Raw genomic sequence first — 24994 nt, forward strand, 5'->3', positions numbered from 1 at the left:
GCAAATGTATAAAGAACTTGTCTCATCATATTTTCTTCCTTGTAAGTCTTAGGCCTTTGGTCATCAGACAAATGAACTCCATATCTGAAAAGAAGTAATCATTTCTTGGAGTTTTGCATACTAAACTGTTCTAGAACCTTATCTATATATCCAGTTTGTGATAAGTCTAACATCTTATTCTTGCGATCTCGCCAAAGCTTGATCCCTAGAATAAAGTTAGCCTCGCCCAAATCCTTCATATCAAATTGACTTGACAACCAAACATTTACCGATAACATTACCCCTACATCATTCCCAATGAGTAGAAAATTATCAACATAAAGCACTAGGAACATTACTACTTTGTCTTGATGTCTTTTGTACACACATAGTTCATCAAGATTTTGTTCAAAACCAAATGACTTGATTGCTTGATCAAATCTGATGTTCCATGACCTAGATGCTTGCTTAAATCCATAAATGGATCTTTTTAACTTGCATACCATATGCTTTTGGTTCTTTGCTATGAAACCTTCCGGTTGCATCATATAGATTTCCTCTTCAAGATTGCCATTAAGAAATGCAGTCTTAACATCCATTTGTCAAATCTCATAATTATAATGAGCAACAATGAATAAGAGAATTCTGATAGATTTAAACATTGCTACTGGTGAAAATGTTTCTTCATAATCAATACCTTCTTTTTGTGTATACCCTTTCGCCACTAGCTTTGCTTTAAAGGTTTCAACATTTCCATCTATCCCTCTCTTCTTCTTGTAAACCCATTTGCAACTAACATGTTTAATGTCGTTAGGCGCCTCTACAAGATCTCAAACTTGATTGGAATACATAGAATCTAATTCAGATTTCATAGCATTGACCCAATGATGTGCATCTATATCATTTATTGCTTCATCATAAGTGTAAGGATCTGATTCAGCCTCTTCTAAGATAGCCTCATAAGTTTCTCCCAAACCTATAAATCTCACAGGAGGCCAAACAATTCTCCCACTACGACGAGGCACTTGTGTACTAGACATCTCATAAGTAATATCTTGTGGTGTATCCAATACAACCACATCATCCCTAGTTTTATCCAACGGTTGTTCATTTATAGATTCATTCATTTCAGCCAATACAACTCTACTTCTAGGAGTAAAATTATTCATATAGTCATTTTCCAAACATCTAGCATTTGTACTAACAAAAACTTTGTTATCCTTATGACTATAGGATAAATAACCCCTAGTTTCTTTTGGATAACCCACAAGCAAACATACTTCTGACTTTGGTTCCAACTTATTTGGCTTATCTTTTAACACATGTGCTGGACAACCCCAAATGTGGAGATATTTCATGCTAGGCTTACGCCCACTCCACAATTCCATTGGTGTTTTGGGAACAGAATTTGATGGAACTAAATTCAAAAGATGTATTGTTGTATCTAAGGCATACCCCCAAAAAGAAATTGGTAAAATTGAGTAACTCATCATGGACTTAACCATTTCTAAAAGAGTCTTATTCCTTCTCTCCGCTACACCATTTTGTTGAGGTGTTCCAGGTGCAGTCAATTGGGATACAATCTCATTCTGAATTAGGTAATCCTTGATAAGAAGGTATTCGCCACCACGATCAGATTGAATGGCTTTTATGCGTTTACCTAATAGATTCTCAACTTCAACCCTAAACTCTTTGAAAATTTTAAAGGCTTCGGACTTCCGTCTCATTAGGTACACATAACCATATCTTAAGTAGTCATCCGTAAAAGTAATGAAGTACTCATAACCTCCTTTTTCTTAGGTTGACATAGGACCACATACATCTGTATAAACTAATTCAAGCAACTCTTGGGCTCTTCTACCTTTTGCATTAAAAGGTCGTTTGGTCATTTTACTTTCCAAACAAGATTCGCAAACAGGAAATTCATTAAAGTCCATGGGCTGTAAAAGTCCATCTTTGATTAGTCTTTGAATCTTATTTGAATTAATATGACCCAAACGCAAGTGCCAAAGATATGCATCATTAGTAGAAGGAAACTTTCTCTTTAATGATTTTACATGAGAGTCATTATTTAATTCGAAATTATGTAATTCATGCTTATCAGGAATTAAAATATAAAGACCATCCACAATATTGCCAGAACAGATAAACATTTTATCCTTCTTTATTACAACATTGTCTTTTAGGATAACACAATATCCATGTTTACCTAAGTAAGTTGCAGAAATTAAATTCCTACGAATATTAGGTACATACAAATAGTCTTCCGATATCAAAACTCTAGAATCAAAGCATAAATTAAACATTCCAACAGCTATAATCGAAATTTTGCTCCCATCAGCCAAAGTAAGAAATAATTCCCCTTTACTCAGCTTTCTGGTCTCCTGAAACCCCTGCAAAGAATTGTAGATATGATTAGTACAACCTGAATCCACACACCAGGAATCTGTGGGATTCTGTACCAAACATATTTCAAGAAGGAATATACTTTTCATACCCTTATTCTTGGCAACTTTAAACTTTGGACAATTCCTCTACCAATGTCCTTTCTCACCACAATGGAAACACTTTCCTTTGGTCTGCTTTCCTTTATCAGCAACACCTAAGGCAATTTGCTTACCCTCTTGCTTGGTGAAGTCCTTCTTTTTCTTCTTCTTATCCTTGCCTTTTGACTTAGGGTGAGAAGTAGAAGCTTCACCCACATTGGCTTCGACACTAGAAGTTCCAAGAATGCCTTCCGCCGCTACTAACTCATTCATTAATTCAGACAAAGAATAAATCTTTTTGTTCATGTTATAATTAAGTCTGAATTCCTTGAATGATTCTGGTAGTGACTAGAGTATCATATCCACTTGGGATTCTCCATCAATGTCAGCACCTAAAACTTCCAATGTATTCAGATTAGAGATCATTGTAAGACAATGCTCTCTCACTGAACTACATTCAGCCATTTTGGTATTATAAATTTACCTCATAGTTTCTTGCCTTGCTGAACAGCCTTGCTCACCAAACATCTCCTTCAGACTTAGAAGAATGTCCAAAGCAAGTTCTACATCCTGCATTTGATGTTGTAGAACATTTGAGATGGATGCTAGGATATAGCACTTGGCCATTTCATTATATTTCTGCCAACGATCATATCGTTATTTTTCCTCAAGAGGAGCATCTAACAAAGGAAAGCCAGGACAAGGTTGAATAAGCACATATTTGTGCTCTTCAGCTGTAAGAACAATGTCCAAATTTCTTTTCCAGTCAACATAGTTGGATTCAGTCAGTTTGTTTTGATTAAGAATAGTAACAAGTGGGCTAAATGATGCCATGTTCAAATCTGGAAAAAAAAAAAAAAAAAACATGAATATAATAAGTAAACTGGACATTATCAATTTAGCATATAAATATATAATATGGAACCTTAATAAACCATAAAATAATATATGCAATGACAGTCCAATCCCATGTTTAAAATTCCTTGGAAGCAAGTAAATTATAAACACTATGATTGATTGAGAACTATTATCATTATTAGTGCTATCATGATAACTCTTATCAAACACTAATAATATGTCGTTTTTTCTTTAGCCTCTAAGTAATAATAACATAGCTCCGAAGGGAGGTTAACATTAAACTTAGTCTAGTGTACACCATTGACTGAATTCTATGTGAGTCATTAAGTAACTCCACGGTAGCGTGGTCGTTCTTAATGTAAAAACACATATTATCGATCATTAAAAAGCTTATTATGTAGTACCATGAATTAAACACTCTGAAAGGAGCAAGGCATATACGCCAAGACGAGGTGCTTAATCATTCTACTATAAACCATCAATGGAGGCCGTGAGATCCAACCCTTGTATCTCTCTCCCACTAGATGATTTAAATTAAAGGTTTTTAATTCTAAAACATGCATAATTTAATTACACATAGCCTTGCACTTTATACATTTGAAAACACTTAGAAAAAGTTTAAAATTCCCTTCAGTGGCATTTTCGCAGGTATCTCGCGACTAAGCTCTTCCCACGAAAATGAATTAAAGCAAAAAATGAAAACACAAAATTCAGACAGAGACTTTCGCGACTGTCTCGCGAATGTTTCGCTAGTAAAGCTTACCCGTGAAAATTTTGTGAAAACACAAAATTCAAACAGAAGTTTTCGCGACTGTCTCGCGACTATTCCGCGAGTAAAGCTTACCCATGAAAAACCTGTGTTTTCAGTTTTTCAAAGGGAAAATCTGAAACATTTTCAACAGTTTTCCATGAACAAACAACCACCATATGAACATAATAAATGGAATTTGATATCAAAACTAAATTTCACTGATGCTATAGCCTTAAAGACTAAATCATAGTTTCAACTACCATGCAAAAAATTAAATACATATATAATCTTCTAACACCATGAAACTATTATTTCTAATTCCAAAACATACAAAACATGTTATACATATTCGAATTGAAGACCGCTCTAATACCATTTGATGGAAATATGCATGTACGCAGCGGAAAATTAACGGATCTATTTCATTTGCAATTGATAACATGTGCTATGTAAATTTCAGAATTCTAGAATAAGAGAGCATACCTTGGTGCGGTGAAATTCAAAACCAAAGATTGAAGTACTCGAGAACACTTTTAATCTTCACTCTAATTCCATTTTACACCCAAGATATGTGGTCTCTCAATCAATTTTCAAGGGAGAATGATAGAGTGTCTCTCTCTCACATACACGCCATTTCACAATGATGTCTCTCTTTTTCATACTTTTTTAAAATTCTGTATGTTTCTCTCCTTATAACTGATTATCTAATTAGGATAGCCTTTTGGGCCTTTCCAATTGGGCTTTAGTATGTGGCTTGGAGTGGGACCAAAATGGACCAATAAGACACTAGCTCCAATGGGCCTTGGGCTTTTCTGTCAACTCTTGACAAGTCCAAAGTTACCATTAACTATATTTAATATCACTATATAAATATAGTTGCACTCTAAGCCTTATTTATAAATTATATCGCAAGACTTTATTGTATATGCAACCCCATCATAAAATATACGTAGTAACACAAAGTCATGAATGTAGACTGCCATTTTGTAAATTACTACATCTTATCCTTGAGTACTCGGTTTAATCCTTTAAAGTTATTCATTATATATTTATGAAATCCAATTTCATAAATATATACTTTAGTAACTTCTTACCAAAGTGGTTAGGCCTAACTCTCTGAATAACTGAACCCATTAAACTTATCTCAAGAGAATATTTTATATCTCCGTTAAGAGACAATGAATTCCATCTTGAGAATATATGTTCCATCAACACTAAATGTGGATGCCCAACATACTGAGATTTTGACCGTTACCTTAGATCTCATTCCTGATATATCAAAGCAACCTACATTTCATGATCAAGTCCATTATCCTCTTAGAATTAAGAGTTCATGTAAATAGAAATCGTGAGATTTATTATTCAATTATTAGTCATTAGGAGAATAATAAATTTCACAGCGATCCAGTTCAATATGTCTTAACTCTTAAAACATATCAACATATCAACTAGAAATCTACACTTCCATGATCAAGACAAATCATCTTAGTTGATATGTTATAGTCATTGCAGATGAGATATCAAATTTCATCACCGACTACGAACTAAAATTCTAAGTTTACAAATAACTTGTGACTTATATCTTTTGTGACTAAATTACATAAATCACATACTATGCATCTCATGGACTATATGATAATGTCCCATATTCATGTTACCATTATTTTAGATCATAATAATAAAACAAATTTATCAATCACAATATCAAGTCATACATCATGTCATACATAATGTCATACAATAGGATTTAAGGGCATTAATCCTAACATACTCCATCCCTCAAGGCTTATAGTTCAGCATTGAAGCTATTTGTGACGCCATGTAATCTAGCGTAGCCTCTGATCCAATTTTCAATAGTCGATCCATCAGTGTTCAACTTAGCCCATCCCTCTAGTGGCTTCTTCCATGAGACAAGAATGATGGATTTCGAAATGGACACCTTGGCCTTCATTCCAATGGAAAAGTACTATGTAATGCTTTGAATCCATTTATAAAATATATATATATATATATATATATATATATATATATATATATATTTGAATCCCCTACGAGTTTTGATATTGCTAAATAAATTTATTAGCTTCATCTGCTGAATATACTTATTTGAGCATCGACAAATTTTTTTTTTTTTTTAAGAAACAAATATATTCATTTAATCTCAATATATATATATATATATATATATAATATAATATAATATAAAAGCGAAATATTTAACTTTTTATTGACCACTCCTTATTGCATCACATGACTATATAAATTTATACCACATATATATTTAAAAACACCGAATAGTTGTGCCTTTTCATTTTGTCTGTTAAGTTTAAGTATCTACTCACTATTTCACATAAAATATTATATTAAAACAATAAACTTTCATTGAGAAGAAAAGCATCGATAATGCATAGGAAAGAGAATGAGAAATCTGAGAAGAAAAGTATTCGTAAAACATTTAAAAAAATCGTTCAGTATTATTGTTACTACCATTGGTGTGGCTTGATTCCTAGACCCTTTCACTATTTAATAAATAAATAAATAAACCAACTTACAAAAAAATCAACTGCCTAAATTGTTGGGAATTCAAAGGAGTAATATAATAAATAACAAAAATGATCTAGTAGACAAATAGAAAATTTGATTGACTTGAAGGCACAATTGAATGTTATCTTTAAACAATATTTGCCCCCACACAAGAATTGCTAAAGAGTTATTACAAATTTGTCCCCAAAATACAACCAAGTTTATTGAATTCTACAAATAGCAATGTTGGAGAAAACCCACAAGTTTCTTCTGTCTTTAAGAAATATGAAAGATAAAAAGTTAAGAAGAAGTTATCAAATGAATATAAACCACTATTTATACTTAAAGGTTATGACCCTTCAATAATTACATTTTCATTCAATAGGCACATTTTCGGTCAATAGACATATTTTCATTCAATAGACACATTTTCATTCAGTAAACACATTTTCATTTAATAGGCATTTTTAATACGAATTATGACATTTTAATAGGAACCTTTTGGTATATCTAATTTAAAGAGTTATGTCATTTCAATAGAATTCTTTTGGTATATCTAACTTAAAGGGTTATAACATTTCAATAAGCACCTTTTAGTATATATATTACAAGCTATCTTGTATGTACTTATATACACAACACAAACTAAACTAGAGATACAACATTTTGCTCTTATTCCTTCCTACAAAAAACTAATAAATAAATCATTGTTTTTTCTTTCCTAACTGATAAAATTTTGTAATATTTATTTCAATATTATTTTTTTTCATGCAAAAATAATAACATTTTTCCCTGACGCTCATTCGGTAAGGTTAGTGAGTAACGTGTCTGTCTATGGGTGAGTTTGTTTCAGCTTTTTGAAACTGAACTTTTTGAAAAAGTGGAGTTTTCAAAAAGTGCAGTATGAAAAAATGTTTTTTGAAAAAATTGAGTGTTTGGCTAGCACTAATAAAAGTGGCAGTTTTAGGGATAAATTACCAAAAATGACAATGTATATATAAAGGAGTTTATTTCATACTTAAATCAATATTGTGAAATTATTTTTTCTCACCAATATTAGCTAATAATAACCTACCACTTAAGATTTATTGTGAAAATATTGTGATAATTGATACTGATTTTAATTTGAACGTACTATTACAATTATTTTTTTTCTCTTTCTAAAAAAAATTATTTTTTTCTCACCAATATTAGCTAATAATAACTTACCACTTAAGATTTATTGTGAAAGTATTGTGAAAATATTGCGATAAAAATTGATACTGATTTTAATTTGAACGTACTATTAAAATAATTTTTTCTCTTTCTAAAAAAATTATTTTTTTCTCACCAATATTAGCTAATAATAACTTACCACTTAATATTTATTGTGAAAGTATTGTGAAAATATTGTAATAAAAATTTATACTGATTTTAATTTGAACATACTATTAAAATAATTTTTTTTCTCTTTCTAAAAAAATTATTTTTTTCTCACTAATATTAGCTAATAATAACTTACCACCTAAGATTTATTGTGAAAATATTGTGATAAAAATTGATACTGATTTTAATTTGAACATACTATTTAAATTATTTTTTCTCTTTCTAAAAATTTTTTTTTTCTCACCAATATTAGCTAATAATAACTTATCACTTAAAATTTATTGTGATAACATTTCCTCTTTTTTTTTTTCCTTTTTCTTTCCCTCTTTTTTTCTCCTCCACACATGTACCATTCTCTTCTTCTTCTTCTTTTCCTTCTTTCCCTCTTTTTTTCCCCTCCACACGCGTATCCTTCTCTTTTCTATTTTTTGTCCTTTCCCCTTTTCTCTACCACTTCCTCTAGAACCTTCATTCGGCAGAGCTCTTTCTTTCTTCCTTTTTTTTCTTGTCCTTTCTCTCTTTTCATTCCGCAGAGCTCTTTCTTTCTTTTTTTTTCTTTTTTCTTTTTTCCTTCTTCTTCTTGTGTGATTCTACTGTGTGATTCTCTTTTCTCTTAAATATTATAAGAAAATATTGTACTAATCTCATTAATTTTGGAGGTGTGGGTGATGGGTTGCTGTGAGCACAGAGGGCAGTGATGGGTTACTGTGCCAAATCAATGGGTGGACAGTTGCTGCTTGATCTCTTCTGATTTATTGAAAGGTAATTTGGTAATTGCCCAAGATCGTCCAACGGATATATGAAAACGCGCACGGACTTTTTCCGAAATGCACCTCAGAGCTCCTTTAACACACTGCACGTTTTCTTCATAAACCCAAAACGCAACTTTTTCTAGAAAGTTGCGTTTTATAACTAACCAAACGGGCTTTTTGGGTTTGCTTTTTCAAAACGTGATTTTTGGTTTGAAAAGGTTGAAACAATCAGGCACTATATATGACTATATGTGTCTGTGCGCACGCGGGGGCCTTTTTGTTTGACTTCACTAACTTGAGAATCGCATATTTCTCCACCTCCATTTATATGCTTCATAGCTAATTATTTACCCATCAGAAAAACTCTTTTTCTTGTCATTTTTCTACTTCCTGCACTCATTACCTTATTTTATTGTCTAAGAAAAAACACAACCATAGTAGCAAACAAGCAATCCATTGGCTAGAGTGCTAGATTTAACTACCCATAAGAAAAAAAAAATAGCATTAATCCTTTAAGATAAGTTTCACAAAAAGACCATAAAGAATGCATCTCCAAAGCAATTATCGGCAAAAAATTACTGTACATTGAACACAAACATTTGTTCACCCATGATAATAATGAACTGATTTCCAACCTGCAAGATCACTGATCACCAGCTAAATAACAAGATTAGCTCTAGTATGGGCATCCCTGTCAGTTTTTATAACTTGGTATTGTATCCTCTTTGTTCTTCCTCCAGACCACTATGGACACTTTGCCAGAGATTTGTAGCGAGCCAGATCCGATTGGTGAGCTTTCAAAAAGTTTTTTCAGGAACAAAGTATCAATGGGCAGACCATGCTAAGATGTGCTTGGATTATGGTCAACCAAAAGATCTCCCTGCTTTGCTTTCTTTTTCGGCTTGCGCCTTCTTTGTTTTTGTTGGAGTCGTATTTTATCTTTAACACTCTTTTCCCATACTTTTCTATTTTTTTGATAAAGCAGCATTGCAGCGCGGGCATCATCTATCTGAACAACAAGAATTAGTTAAAAGCCCAGAATCGTTTAAAGAGATTGAACAGGTTCTTTACTGAGAAGCTGATGTGGCAATAATATGTGTAGCATCATAAAATTGAGCTTCTCTTTTTCTAAAGATGATAATTGACTTCACATCTAACTAGGGAAGCCTGAAATTCCAATGCCTGGAGTTTTTGCATCTGTAGCATTAACCCATTATAGACATTGCTGTACATGTTGCCTAACAAATGAGATAAGCATACAAATTTGAATATGTTAAGAAAATCGTAAAAAAAGAATCATCAGCTCAGAGTTAAAGAACTAACAGGACAGTGCTCCCCATTTTGGATCTGTACTCCAAGAAACTCAGCTGCAAGATACCGGAGTGCTCTTCTGCCCCCTTCCCTGCAATAAAATCACTAGTTATTAGGAGATATTACATATAGTAGGATGTAAATAAAAATGCTTGGTAGCCACAAAATAGCAAAGTGGAATAAAGCAGTACTTTAGAAAAGGTTGATATTCTGAAGTATCCCGCAGGTCCTTCTTTGGATGACTTAATAGGAGTACCTGTCCATTAGAGAGATGATCCCATTCTCAGAGTTATGCTTCAACCTGAAAATGATTTAGCAATTTTTTTCTAAAAAAACAGAAAACCTAACCCAGATATCCTAACCTTGAGATCATTGTGCAAGGCATGTCCCACAAGAATCCTTCCTTTCATTATCTCTGCCACGGTCTTCTGAACAACCTGAAAATCTTTTGCTGAAGAGAAAATCATAAGCATGCATGAGGGCCTTCTTTGCTAGCAGTGGAAATCTCAAACATAGTTTCTATGCAAATTATATTTATAAAATCATAAGCATGCATGAGGGCCTTCTTTACTAGCAGTGGAAATCTCAAATATAGTTTCCTTGCAAATTAAGTAAAACAGGTTTTCAAACAGCCATTAAGCTATTTTAAAACTATGGCAGCTTGGTAACATTTTCTGTCTTGGTAAGTGATAGCAGCTTAACCACAATTTCATTAACATGTCAATCTCAATCAGCCCATCCATGACATATATAAAATTGCCTCTAGAGATTGTTTATATATTCTGGTAAGAGCTTGTTTAAATTATTTGAGTTGTTAGACAAGGTACTTTGCTTAACATGCTCAAGGAGATGAAGAAGGATAATGTTTTAATGGAAATTAGTACTAATGAAATTTAATTTGAAAAGAGAGGTTGGTTTAAGCACTACTGTATATAATTTACTAAACATTAAAAAACAAAACTTTTACTTTTCTACAATCAGCTTTGGAGAAGTACAACCTTTTACACCATCAAGTTCTTTTGTGCTAAACAATTTCACCAAGAAGAGATTAAATAAATGAACATAACATTAATTAAATAAGGGAAAAAATCAAAATTGACCGTTAATTATTGGAGGGCCAAACATGCAGGTAAAGTTCCATGAGTTGCACGTGCTACAATTTGCAAAATATTTAAAATTCCAGAGGAAAATGAGTTTCAACCTTTCCTCAGATCTCGGGGTCGAATGCCACTAATTTCTGTACGGAAGTCAACAACACGTTCTATTGGACGAACAAACTCATCATATATAACATTTCCCCATTTATTAACCTGCCATTGTCCTAGTAGCATTAGTAATCAATAAAGCAAGAAGGTAAAAAGGCATTATTGCAGATATGATCTCTAGCTAGTTCTTCATAAACATGTAAATTGCACTATAATTGACAAAATCATATTTCTCTCATGCATCACCTTATTGCTATACATAAATTAATCAAGACATTCTAAAGATGATGAGACAAAGTACCATGCACGTGAATATAAATCTCTATCAAACTTAAGACATTTTGCTCACCACAAACTTAAGAAACAATCCATTGAGTAGATTCTAGATATAGAAACAGAAAAACTATTGAAATCTTCATCCTCATTGAAATCCTTGATCATCATTTTAAGTGTTCATAAATCACCAATTATCATTCTAAGTCAATTTCCATAACAAGATTTAACAAAATTTGTTCCAATACAAACTAACAGGGCCTGTATTCCAGGAAAAAGAAGGTTCTTCCGACTATAAATGACGCAGCATTATTTCTCACGGGAACCTGAATATCATGGGTATAAGTTTTTTCCTTTCTAGGTAAGATCAAGCATGGCTTTGTCAACATTTATAAACTTTTACTGGGCTAAACTCAAACTTTTACTTTTGTTTTTGATGAGTAACGAAAGTTTATTAATCAAATCAAACTTTTTACATTTAAGAAACCAAAATCAAACTAACCCCATATTTCAAGAACCAAAAGTATAGTTTACCTATAACAAAATTTTGTACACTTCCAACATAAAATGAGAGGTGAAGATAGACAAGAAGTGAATATGTTGGGGAGGGAAGGGACAAGGGCCCTTTAAAACCACACTTCTTTTTAAGTAAAACATTTAGTTACACTTTTTTCTAGGTATGGCTTTTTCAGGTAGCTCATTTTCAAAAAGCTTAAAACAACTTGTACCAAACAATCACTAGCCAAACTAAAACCTTCAAGATATCTACAAATTTGTCTCAGAAATTGGTTCTCTATAAATCCATGATGTGCAATTTTTATTTACTTTATCATTTAAACCCCCCCCCCTCCCCCCCAAAAAAAAGGCCTAGGTATATGTTTAGAAAACCATAGCCATCAGATCAAATATATCCCAATCACAAAATTTTCACTCCAAAGACTCATGCAAAACCTTTGAGATACCTTCAGCTTGTTCAAGCCATCATTCTCTATAAATCCTTAAGTTTCATTTTTATCTTGCTCATTCATAAATCTCAACATTCAATTTTCCCAGCAAAATACTGCTTAAGTTCACTATAGCATAACCATAAAAAACCCAAACTGCAAAATAGCCTTAATACTTCACCTTCATATATACCTAGTCCTTTTTTACCCTCACTCCTAAGAAAGTCCTTGTTTTTTATGAAACAAAATGCCATGGAAGTTAACCATTAAGTACTCTCAATGGTGTGTTTACACACAAGGGAAGTCAGTAGATGTAAACCACCTGATATTTTGAGTAAAATTTTTTTTTTTTTTATAGGTAATCAGAGAACTATTATTAATGAAAAAATAGGAAATAGTACAAGTTGTTCATGATAATGAACAACAAGGAAAAGATAAAACAAACAGCAAAAAAGATGGAAATCAAGAAACTAATCTAAGAGACAACATAAAGTCAAAGAGGGAAGAATAATCAGTAAATCCCCAACACCGAGACCACTCAAAAAGACTACGTTGGCATAAAACCTTTAACTCATCCAATGTCTTATCAGTGTCCTCAAAGGAACGACGATTTCGTTCCAACCAAATAGTCCACATTAAGCAGCCTAGAATCAAATTCCAGATGCTCGAATTACGCTTCCCAAGCCACTAATGCCAACAAAATTACAATCCTGTCACCAATCCTGACATAACCCAATTTATACCAAACGCATGAAGCATAAGAGTCCATAAGATATGTGTAACAGGACAATGAAGAAGAAGGTGGTCCACCGACTCCCCATCACAACAACACATACAATACCGATTTGCCAAAGGGCGATCCCTAAGCATGAGATTATCCAAAGTAAGAATCCGATCATGAGCAGCTATCCACAAGAAGAAAGCTACTCGCTTAGGAACCTTTGGTTTCCAAACACCCTTCCAAGAAAACAAAGAATCCGGAGTACCCCGAATCGCATGGTACTAAGACTGGGGGTCAAACTTACCATCTCCTTTTAGCCACCAACAAAGACTATCGCTCCTTTCACCCTGAGGAATACGAGATTGAATGAACTGAAGGAGAGAATAAGATGCAGCTAGCTCCCAGTCTTCAAAAGCTCTATAAAACCTCAAATCCCACACTCTAACAGTACCCACCTCTAGAGTCCACAAAAGCTCAGAAATACAGGAATTCTTGGCTGCTAAACACATGTAGAGCTCCGGATAGAGGTTTTTTTTTGGGTATTATCACCAATCCACCTATCGTGAGAGAAGCAGATACGAGTGTCATCACCCACTACAAAAGAAAAATGCTTAGAGAAACTCTCCCACCCTTCATGAATGCTTCTCCAAAGACCACATCCATGAGCCCTCCTACAAACTTTAGTATTCCATCCCCCTTGGCCCTCACCATATTTTTTGGAGATTACTCTCCACCAAAGATGGGTAACTTCATGACCATACCTCCATAGCCATTTCCCTAATAAAGCTTGGTTAAATGACACCACACTTCTTATCCCCAAACCGCCCAATTCCATGGGTAAATACACATTTTCTCAAGCCACCAAAGGGTATTTGAAACTCCCCTCAGAAGACCCCCCTAATAAAATTCCTCTGAATACTTTCCAATCTAGCAGTCACAGCTTTAGGAATAGTAAAAAGAGATAAAAAAAAAATACGTTGGAAAACTTGAGAGAGTACTCTTCAGTTTTGTGAGCCTACCACCCTTAGATAAATAGAGACGCTTCCACCTTGATAATTTCTTCTCCATCTTCTCCAAAATGGGATTCCAAATTGAAGCTGTCTTAAACGATGTCCCAACCAATCAATAAATGACAAGTCTCTTAATACGCACTATGCGCATGTTCCAATGCACTTATTATATATATACACAGCATTTTTAAGCTGTAACCGCAAGTAGTTATAGTTTAAGGCTTGGTTTGGATTGCGCTGAACGCGTCCAGCGTTCAACGTTTTCCTTCTTTTTTTTCTTTTTTTTATTCTGCTGCGTTTCAGACTTTAGGGGACAAACGCACTATGCGCGTACTATGCGCACTTTTCAGCAACTTTTTATTAAAAATGGGTCCCGCAGTACTATTCACACATTTAAAAATTATTTTGCTATAGTATTTTCAGTTTTCAGCTATATCCAAACAGACCCTAAGTATAAAATATGTCCTAATTTTATGGAATTTTAATTTTGATTTTAAATTTCTCAATTTACTTTATAACCTTGATTGTCTTATTTTCTATGAAGCACAAGGGTGTTTCTGGGTGTGGGTGTGGGTATGGGTGCGGGTGTAGCGATTAAAAAATTTCTAAAAATATTTTTATTTATATTTTTAATATATTGCTAAGCATACTTTTTCACATTAAATAAACAAATACCAAATTTAAGAGCAATAGTAGATAATGACTATTAACTAAATAAATTAATAATAAATCAAACCCAAGTCGCAATATTACAACTTATATAAAAAATTAAAAAAATTAGATCACAGTTCACACAATCACAAATCACAATGAGTAATAACTATTAACTAAATAAAAAATCAAACCTAAATCACAACATTATTTCATTACAGCTTATATAAAAAATTTTTAAAAAAAATTAAAAAATCATATAAGGTGAGGTGAGTTTCAGACTAACAAAATCAGATACAGCTTGAGCTTTAAAAAAATTGAAAAACTAAGATTGAAAGCTTGTTTGATACCTGAGTTGAGACTCTTGAGAGTGGGTCGAGCTTGAGAGTTGAGGCTTGAGATTGAGAGTGGGTCGGTGAGATTGTGAGTGATTTGAGAGTGAGATTGTGTGTGTGAGTGTGTCTGAGTGGCTGAGTGTCTCACAGGGGAGACGGACAGAAGAGACAGAGAGGGAGGCAGAGAGCACAGAGACGAGTGAGAGAGAGCTCCTGAAGTTTGAAGTGAAGACTGAAGAACGATGTGTTTGAAGTGAGGGAGGCTAAGTTTGAAGTGAAGACTGAAGACTCGGGCCATAGGGTTTGTTTTTAACTTCAAAAGGTGCGTTTTGCACTTTTTTCTTTTTTTTTTTGAATTTCGGCGTTTTGGCGGTTTCGCCCTATACGGCTCAAGTTGGCGCAAATCAGCCCGATTCAACGCGCATCAGCCCACGTCGCCGCACGTCATGAAACAAAAAACAAAAAACAAAAAAAGCTGGACGCGACACCAATGCACATGCAGCGGCGTCCCTTGCGTGTCACCGCGTCAGGCCGAGTCTGACGCGAGTGCAGCGGGTGTTTTTCCGCGTCCATGCATCCCAGCTTATTTTTAACTAGACAATAGTGTTATTTTTGGAAGCATAGAAAAAGAGGACACTAAAGAGCTATATTCAAATTTTATATACATATATAGATAATCACAACAACGAACTCATTTAAAAAATGTGTAACATATGTAGGACACATTACCAACCTTAGAGATGAAAGTCATTTAAAAGACAAATGAGTAAAAGAAGCATAGAGAATAGAGAGAAACTAAATACCAGAGAAACTCGTCCAAGGGCACTTTTGTTTCCTTGACCAACACCAACCATTTCACAATCCATGCCTATCACATCTGTCACACTGTAAAATGGTTGATACAATAAGGAGTGTGACACTTGAAATAAGGACAAAAGGGAAAACTTAAAAAGAGGTTACATACTATAACAACATAACATTCATACAACCAGGGGGAGGGGGGCTACTGTAGCAGATTATTTGTGTTGGCGAGATGGATCCATGTTTTGGGATGTTCACCTAATACAGCAGTTGCAAAATTGGGAGCAGGAGGAGATTGTCACATTTATGTATCTTCTCTATTCAACTAGGATTAAAAGGGATGCTGATGACCAGCTATGTTGGCAGCCTAGTTTGGTTATGCTATGCTGATGAGCAGTCTCTTTGAAGTAAAAGTGAGCTTTGGTCCCTGGTCTTTTGATTATTTGGTGTACAGTGGATTGTGCTGCAGAGAATTGTTGATGTATTGGCATGTTGGAAAGGGAGTTTTGGCCATCGGGCTAACGGAGCATTTTGGAGAGAAGAACCTTTATATATATATATATATATATATATATATATATATATATATATATATATTTTATAAAAAAAGTGGAGTGCAGATCCTTTATATCTATTATGGATGGTTTGGAAGGAACGTAACTGCCAAGCTTTTGAGGGTTTAGAGAGGCCTTCTACAGACCTGAAGCTATGTGTTTTATATGAGTGGACGGCTGTCTTGTCCACCTTCTCTTCTCCCTCTTTGATTACTTTCATTGATAGTTGTTCTATGTCTTGAGTGTATTTTTCTTTCTCGGTATATTTCTAACATACTGGGATTCATCAATAAAATATTATTATTCATCAAAAAGAAAAGTTTATTTCTCATTCAACCCATTGGTCATTGACAACTTGGGAAAACATGCAGAAGTATATACTTTCCTCCAATATTCCTCAAAGAAAGTTCAACAAGACAATTCTTTTAAAAATTATTATTATTATTATTATTATTATTATTATTATTATTATTATTTTTCATCTAATCTTTCAAAAATTGTTTTTGTTCATTGTACTCAGCAAGTAACATCCATAAATAGTGTAAAACATCATGCAAGATATTGACATTGCCTTAATAAACAGAAAGTACTCTCAAAAGCCTAAAAAGATATTGAAAAGAAGATTGAAGCACCTTCAGGAATCTAGTTGATATATTTCTATGCAATTTTCCCAAACTTAAGTTGTCATTTGAGCTCTACATACATAGACTCAATGAATGCCTTAACATAATAACAATCCAACAGCATACTAATCTCTCTTTTCATAGGAGACATTACTAATGTGTCTTAATCCTTAATAAGAAGGAAACCTATAACATGGAAAAAAGAAGTCTTGTGCTAGCTAACTTGAAGAACAATTAACATATCCAACTTTTTTTTTCCTTCTTTATAAGTGACGAAACATTTTACTGAATAAATAAAACTGAGTACACTGGGGGTGTACTCAGGGAGCAAACAATCAATCTGTCAAATTACAAAAGCAACACTCCAATCCAACTAATTACAAGGTCAGCAAACAAAGAGATCACCAGAGAATAAACATGTCCAAAGATGCACCTTGAATCATCATTAATTGGAACAAGAGGATTGATCCGAGAATCATCCGACTCTGCATCTGGTCTCTCCTTACGCTTCCCTGTAAATTCAACTGACTTTATTATATTTATACCATTAAAGGCAAGATAAGTACTTCCAACGCACTGACTTCAAATCAATTCCACAGCATAAAGAATTCAGGGAGCAATAAAACACTGGCTCTATCTATTACAGCCAATCGGCCATTAATTAGTGCTATAATTTATTTTCTTGAGTAAACTGTAAAAGATAATAAAATGTAGGCATAGCTAATTGGAAAATTCAAATTTTTGCTTCATTTGCATTATTTTTTGTTTTCTAAATTCAAGAAAAGTACTTCTCAAATGCTGACCAACCAGTGTTTAAAACCAGCATCCAATATCAGAGAGCAATTAAATACTTATTAAAACAAACTAAAATTAATCAAAGAAAAAGGAAATAATTGTGTTGCTCATAACAAATATTTCACCTAGAATGGGTTTCTGGGTTTGAGCTTGTGCATTTTTTGAGGGTCTTGGAGGCTTTGGCTTTGGGCCATGGCTTTTCAGCTTCTGCAAAACAAAGAAAACGAATGAAAATAGTTATTTTGCAAAACAGAGAGAGAGAGAGAGATAGAGAGAGAGGGGTACTTGTTGAAGTTGAGCCCAGTTGGGGTTGAGGCCAAGCTGATTACTAGGGTTTTTCTGCTTCACCCGGCTGCTTCCCATGTCCTTAACTTTGCTTCTTATTATTTTTTTGGTTTTTCCTTCACTTTTCTCTCTCTAGGCACTAACCCGACGCGTACAAAAACAGTGCAACAGTAAAACATATTGCTGCAAGTCGTTTTCCATTAATAAATTTAAATAATAAAAAAAATCATATTCTACAGTATCGCATTATATTATGTCATATTATATTATATATATATATATATATATATATATATATAATAAAAATTGAGCTTAGATACCGTAGGTATATTACGTGACTTCACCAAATTAAATAAATTTGATTAAAATTTTAAATTTTTAAAGAACTATAAAGGAATAGTATATTATCAGGATTCTAATTCATTCTTATCATTAAATAAATTTAGATTAACATTATTTTTTTATTTATTAGGATATATTTCTTAAATTAAGGGATAATATTTAACATACAAAAATTTAATTTAGATAATATTTATCATCTAATTAGCATTATTTTTTTATTTGTTAGGATATATTTCTTAAATTAGGGAGGGGATAATATTTAACATACAAAAATTTAGTTTAGATAATATTTATCATCTAAATTTTCAAAATTTTAATATTATTAAATTAATATTATTTTATCAGAATATCAAGCTACAAAACTTTATTATTAAGGGATAAGCACAAGCTAAATTCTTCAAGAGGTGATTAATATAAATCTATTCCAAGAAATAGTATATATCTCCAATAATTTGATAATTTCTATGTTGATGACATTTAAAATATATATATATATATATATATATATATATATATATATATATCAAAATTCCTTATAGCTATAAACAACGTTCTCTTCCTCTCTCTTTTTTTTTTTAATTTTTAATTTTTTATATGTTATGTTATGTTGAATCAACTCTATTTTTTTTTTCTTATGGGATAAAACAAACACATTGATTAGATATCTTTAATTTCAATAAGATTTAAATGAATTATATTTCAAATGGAACTCTACCAATATATATAACCCTATATATCCTTTTTGGAGTGAAGCTTATTTCAATATGTGAATGCCTAAATCCCATGACAATGTAGGTATGCATTCTTTCTTCTTTTATTATTACTATTTTCTTTTTCTTTATTTTATTTAGTGTTATTATTGGTTTTTTTGTCTTCATGTGATTTTAATTAATGAATTTAAAACATTCGAAAACATTGTCAAGTTTCTAAAGGCTTCTTTGTTTTTGTATTTTGTTTTTATTAAATTGATTAGGTTTTGTGTATTGGTTGCCTTTTGTTTAAACTAATTTTCTTAGCTTTGATCTAATTTATATGCTTAGGGTTAGGATCTTAGAATTAATAGATTAATTTTAACAATTTTCTTATTTGATTTTTATGTTACATCAAATTATCAAGATGTTCTACACGTGTATTCTTGAATTATCAACTTTATTTTTAATTTATAATATTATCAAGATTATATTAATTTTAGATTTATCAATTGTTTAGTACGTTTTTTAAAATAATTATCAATTTAAAATTCAATTTTGAATTATCAATTGAATTTAGTTTTAGGAAGAAATCTTACCCCTTATTTTAGTGAGATAATTATTTACACTTGATAATTTTTTTTCTTTTATTTTTATTGAATCTATTAAAATGTATGATTATTTATACATTTATTTTATAAGCTTTTTCATAGAACCGTGCAAGGCACGGGCCTATAACTAGTACTATATAATAAAAGTTGAGCTTAGAAGTTGTGGTTGTGCCAAGTAGTTTTACTAAATTGCAGAATTTTTTATAAATTTTTTAAAGCCAGGTGGTTTCACTAAATTGCAAAAAAAAAAAAAAAAAAAATTATAGATTTAAAAAAAAATAGATATAATTTTTTTTTCTTTTATGTTCCTCTCATTTCTAAGTTGATGAAAATCTTAATTTGATTATCAATCCAAATTCTTCATCTAATCCATCTTTTTTTTTTTTTTTTTTTTTTTTTTTTTTTTTGAGAATATCATCTAATCCTCATCTTTCTAATCCTTATTACCATGGCTCCAAACAAAGCAAGAGTCTCTAGTTTACCATGTATACAAGGCAAGATATTTTCCTCATACAGATTTTGTTCATGCTTCAATTGGTAACAACCTCTCATATGCTTGGCAAAGCATTATGGTTGCCCAACACCTAGTGCAACATGGTCTTCGAAGGAATGTGGGGAATGGAGCTTCAATCCGAATTTGGGGTGAGAAATGGCCCCATCCTCTTCAACCTTTAAATTTGTATCTCTCAGACTTTTTCTTGATGCTGAAGCTCGAGTGAGTGAGTTGATATCACAAGACTGGAATTCACAGGTAGTCGATGCTATTTTTCTCCCTCATGAAGCTGAGTTGATCAAAGGCATTCCTATAAGTATGCATCTTCCCGACGACAAGCTGGTCTGGGCAGCAACTTCTAACGGTTTGTTTAGTGTTAGTAGTGCCTACAGTTTAGATATGGAGCATTCACCGCTTGCCAATCAAGGAACCAACTCGGATGGTAGCAATTTTAGCAGGTTCTAGAGGTTGTTATGGCAACTGTAGATTCCTCATAAAGTGCGTCACTTTGCGTGGCATGATTGTCGTGGCATTCTTCCCACCAAGGAGAACCTGGTACGACGAGGTGTATTGTAGGATGGTTGCTATGACGAGTGTAGAATGGTTTACAGAGACTTCGGGCCATCTGTTCTGGTCGTGTCAGCGAGCAAGGGAGGTGTGGCAGTGCACTAAGCTCAAGTTCCACTTTGATCATTCCCAGGTTCGTTCCTTTGTTGAGCTGTTGTGGCTCTTGCTGATGTCTGATACGCACGGTGAAGATGATGCTGCTCTGGCGGTCAAAATTGTGTGGTCAATTTGGTCCAATAGGAATGAGGTTCGTCATGGGGGAAGGAAGAAGTGTGGGTCGGCTTTGGCTCACTGGGCAAAGCAGTACCTCCTAGAGTATCAGGAAGCTAACTGTGTACCAGCTAGATCTTCGCATGTCAGACCAGTTGGCTGGGACCTTCCACCAATGCCAAGATACAGGATCAATGTGGATGGTGCTGTCTTCTTAGCTCAAAGGGCACCAGGTGTGGGGGTTTTGTTTCGGGATTCAGTGGCGGCTCCAGGAATTTTTCCCAGGATGTTCCTTAATAAGTATAAATTACACGATCTAATAAAAAGAAAATTTTATATATTGACAACAACAATCAAAAAACATGTAAATACATAAAATTTACAATTGCCTTCTACGATTTTTCATATTTTGAAATCGTTGCATGATAGTCTCGTTATCAATGTTACAAGCTATATCTTTTTCAATATATACAACCAAGCAATCATTCATCCACTGATCTCCCATTCGATTGCGCAGTTCATTCTTTATATATTTCATTGCTGAAAAACTTATTTCTACTGTTGCAGTAGCAACAGGAAGGGTCAAAGCTAACTTCACAAGCAAATAGACTAATGGATAAGTCTCATGCTTCCTCGTGCTCACTAACTTTTCGGCAAGTTCACTAACTCCTTGAAGCTCTAAAAACAAGTCATTGTTGCGCATATCAAAAATGAAATTCTGAAGCTGAGAGTCAAGTGCCAAGATATCTGTCCCAGGAAAATCATATGGATAGAACTTTGCTAGATGTATTAACTTTTCCTTATCAAAAGCCACAAATGAATTACTTGGATTCAAGCAAGCCATACAAATTAACAAATCGGTATTCACCTCTGAAAAACGATTGTTTAGCTCTTGAAGTTGCATATCTATGACTGTGTAGAATAGCTCAACACGATAATAATGTAAATTTGTATTTTGTTGGGTGTTGCGTCGCGGCCTCCCACTAACTACAAATATTTCATCCATGTTCAAGATAGGAATTTCATGTGTGGCACAAAATGAAGACACTTCAGTCAATAAAGATATCCATTCATCATCTCTCATCACTTGCAATCGTTGCTTAGACACTTTAACAAGATCCATAGCATTTACTATATCTTGATTTTTTTTTTGCAATGCTATTGACAACTCATTTGTAATCCCTAAAATGTTTTTCATCAAGTGTAGAGCAAAAACAAATTCAAAAGATAGAATTGACCTCATAATAGATCGAGCTTCAACTTTTTGGTCGGAGAGCCCATCTTCTTCAATAATCTCAAGTACATCAGCAACAGCAGAGAACATCAAAATCAAGTTGAGAATAGTCTCATAATATGATCCCCAACGTGTATCACCAGGACGTTTAAGATTTGTCTCTTGATTCAAACCTTGTCCACTTCTTCGTACACCATTCTCTAAATCTTCTTTAATTTTGGCAAATTGAGCATCTCGAAGAGCATCTCGTCTCTTACAAGAGCCTCCAACAACAGTTACTAAATTACTAACCACATAAAAAAAATCAGCAATGTTAATGTGATTTTTAGCAACGGCAACAAGTGTCAATTGAAGTTGATGAGCAAAACAATGGACATAAAATGCTGACTTATTCTCTTTCAAAATTAAAGTTTTGAGACCATTGATATCACCTTGCATATTACTAGCTCCGTCATAACCTTGCCCACGTAGTCTCGATAAACTCAAATTATGTTCACAAAGTAAACCTTCAATAGCACATTTGAGTGACAAAGCGGTGGTACTTGCTACATGTACAATACCAAGGAACCGCTCTATAATAATTCCTTGTTTGTTCACATAACGAAGAACGAGTGCCATTTGTTCTTTCACTGAGATATCACGTGACTCATCAACTAATATTGAAAAGAACCCATTGCCAAGATCCTCGATGATGGCTTTAGATGTTTCACGTGCAATTGCATTCACCATGTCTTTTTGAATATCATGATGGGTAAGCTTGCAATTTTTCCAAGTATTTTGCATCACTTCATTGATAGATTCATTGTGATCCCCCAAAAATTGTAGAAGCTCAAGGAAATTTCCTTTATCACTTGAATCTTGAGATTCATCATGACCACGAAAAGCTAATCCTCGGAATAAAAGGAATCTTACGCAATCAACTATTGCGTTTAATTGAATCTGATAATTAGCTTTATCTTGATTTGATTGCTTAACCAAGACACTTTGAATGTGTTGCTTTTCCTTCTGTAAATCTTCACTCTTCTTGACAGCTTGGTTATGAACACTATTAACTCCTCCAACATGGGAATCTAACTTCCCAACCTGATTCCAAAGTCTGAATCCCTTCGTTACAAAAGTGTCACCTCCTCCTTGCTTACCAACATCTTTCCCAAATAGGTAGCAATAAAAACAAAATGCTGCATCTTTGGCTATACTATATTCCAACCAATTTCTATTTTCATACCATTCGACTCTAAATCGACGGGGCTTTCCAGAAAAATATGATACCGGGTAATCATGAGGAGGTCGACAAGGGCCTTTTCCTAAATAATATCTTCTTATTTCATCATGATTATTAGGATGATAAGATGATATCTTTTGTCGTAGCCCAGGATCTGAAGGAAGATTTTCTAAGTTAAAGTCAACACGACTTCGCTTAGAAGATGGAGATGAATCTTGCACAGGAGATGAATCTTGCACAGGAGATGAATCTTGGGTACGCGGTTTTTTTATCAAGTATTTGTCCATAATTCTAGCAAAAGAATAAAAAATAAATTATAAGTTTATTTGAAATATCAATAAATTATTAATTATTATTTAGTTGTTTCATTAATTTGTTTGTCTTTTATAAATTATAATTTGTTATATTATTGTTTCATTAATTATAAGATTATTAATTGTTGTTTAGTCTAACATAATTTAATTTTTTTTGTCTTTTATAATGTATTGATTAATTAAATTATTAACGCTAAAAGACAATCAGAAAATTTCACAAAATCTAGCTACCAATCAGAAAATTTCACAATCACAATTTTATAAATCACAATAACGCTAAAAGACAATTAATGTCTTTGAGTTGAGTCCAATATCAATACACACCAATAGTCCAATACGGCAACACCAACACCAACACATTTCAATTTACACATCAATCAACGGATAAGATTCAATCATAAGATAAAGCCAAAAGCAAAATGTCAAATTTAAAAAGTAAAAAAATAATAATAAAGAAGCAAAACTGAGTGCTGCTGGAATCAGCAGCCAATCACGGATCACCAGTTGGTCCAGTTCCACAACGAGACAAAGTGACAAACAGACAGACAAAATGACAAACAATTGAAACAAACAAAGTCATAAATTTAATAATGACTAAAGAGAGAGAGAGTCATAAATAAAGATTAAAGGCATTTCATTCATTTATTCCTATTTCATTTCAGATTTGAGACTTGAGAGAGTATAGAGAGAGTGAGAGACCGAGAGGCGAGAGAGAGACAGAGAGTCAGAGAGAAAAAGAGAGAGAAATACCTGGGATGGCGACGGCGACGGCGATGGCGATGGCGACGGCGACGATGAGCGCTGCGACTGGATGTTGCGGAGTTACGGACCAATCTCCTTCTCCGATGCGACGAGGCCGATCTCTGATGAGCGACTGGAGCTGGACCGATCCGGCGATCTCCGATGTCCGATGAGCGGCTGGAACCGTGGACGGTGGATCGATCTAGCTTCGAAGGGGAGCGTCGTTGCTCACTTGCTCTGTTTCTCCTTTTTTAGGTTTGTTTAGCTTTACTAATTTTTTTAATTTTTTTGAGAAGAGCTTTAGTGATGATGTACTGAACTCTGAACTGATTTGAGGTTTCTGATGGGT

At 33.4% G+C, this 24994-nt stretch overlaps 2 protein-coding genes across 2 annotated transcripts; both read right to left on the reverse strand.

The window, feature by feature from the left end:
• Nucleotides 1–9183: 9183 nt before the first annotated feature.
• On the reverse strand, nucleotides 9184–18365 carry LOC142641637 (uncharacterized). The gene is made up of 9 exons (XM_075816114.1): nucleotides 18223–18365; nucleotides 18063–18144; nucleotides 17576–17654; nucleotides 15968–16049; nucleotides 11227–11335; nucleotides 10388–10476; nucleotides 10217–10281; nucleotides 10038–10116; nucleotides 9184–9723 (listed from the first exon to the last, which is right to left on the reverse strand). Exons 1-9 carry the CDS (start codon nucleotides 18298–18300, stop codon nucleotides 9556–9558), a joined length of 831 nt encoding a protein of 276 aa, XP_075672229.1. The 5' UTR covers nucleotides 18301–18365; the 3' UTR covers nucleotides 9184–9555.
• A 3148-nt stretch (nucleotides 18366–21513) lies between these two features.
• On the reverse strand, nucleotides 21514–23877 carry LOC142639683 (uncharacterized). The gene has a single exon (XM_075813828.1). It carries the CDS (start codon nucleotides 23875–23877, stop codon nucleotides 21514–21516), a length of 2364 nt encoding a protein of 787 aa, XP_075669943.1.
• Between the last annotated feature and the right edge of the window lie 1117 nt (nucleotides 23878–24994).

This window comes from Castanea sativa, chromosome 6 (assembly GCF_040712315.1).
Source record: "Castanea sativa cultivar Marrone di Chiusa Pesio chromosome 6, ASM4071231v1".
Lineage (NCBI taxonomy): Eukaryota > Viridiplantae > Streptophyta > Magnoliopsida > Fagales > Fagaceae > Castanea > Castanea sativa.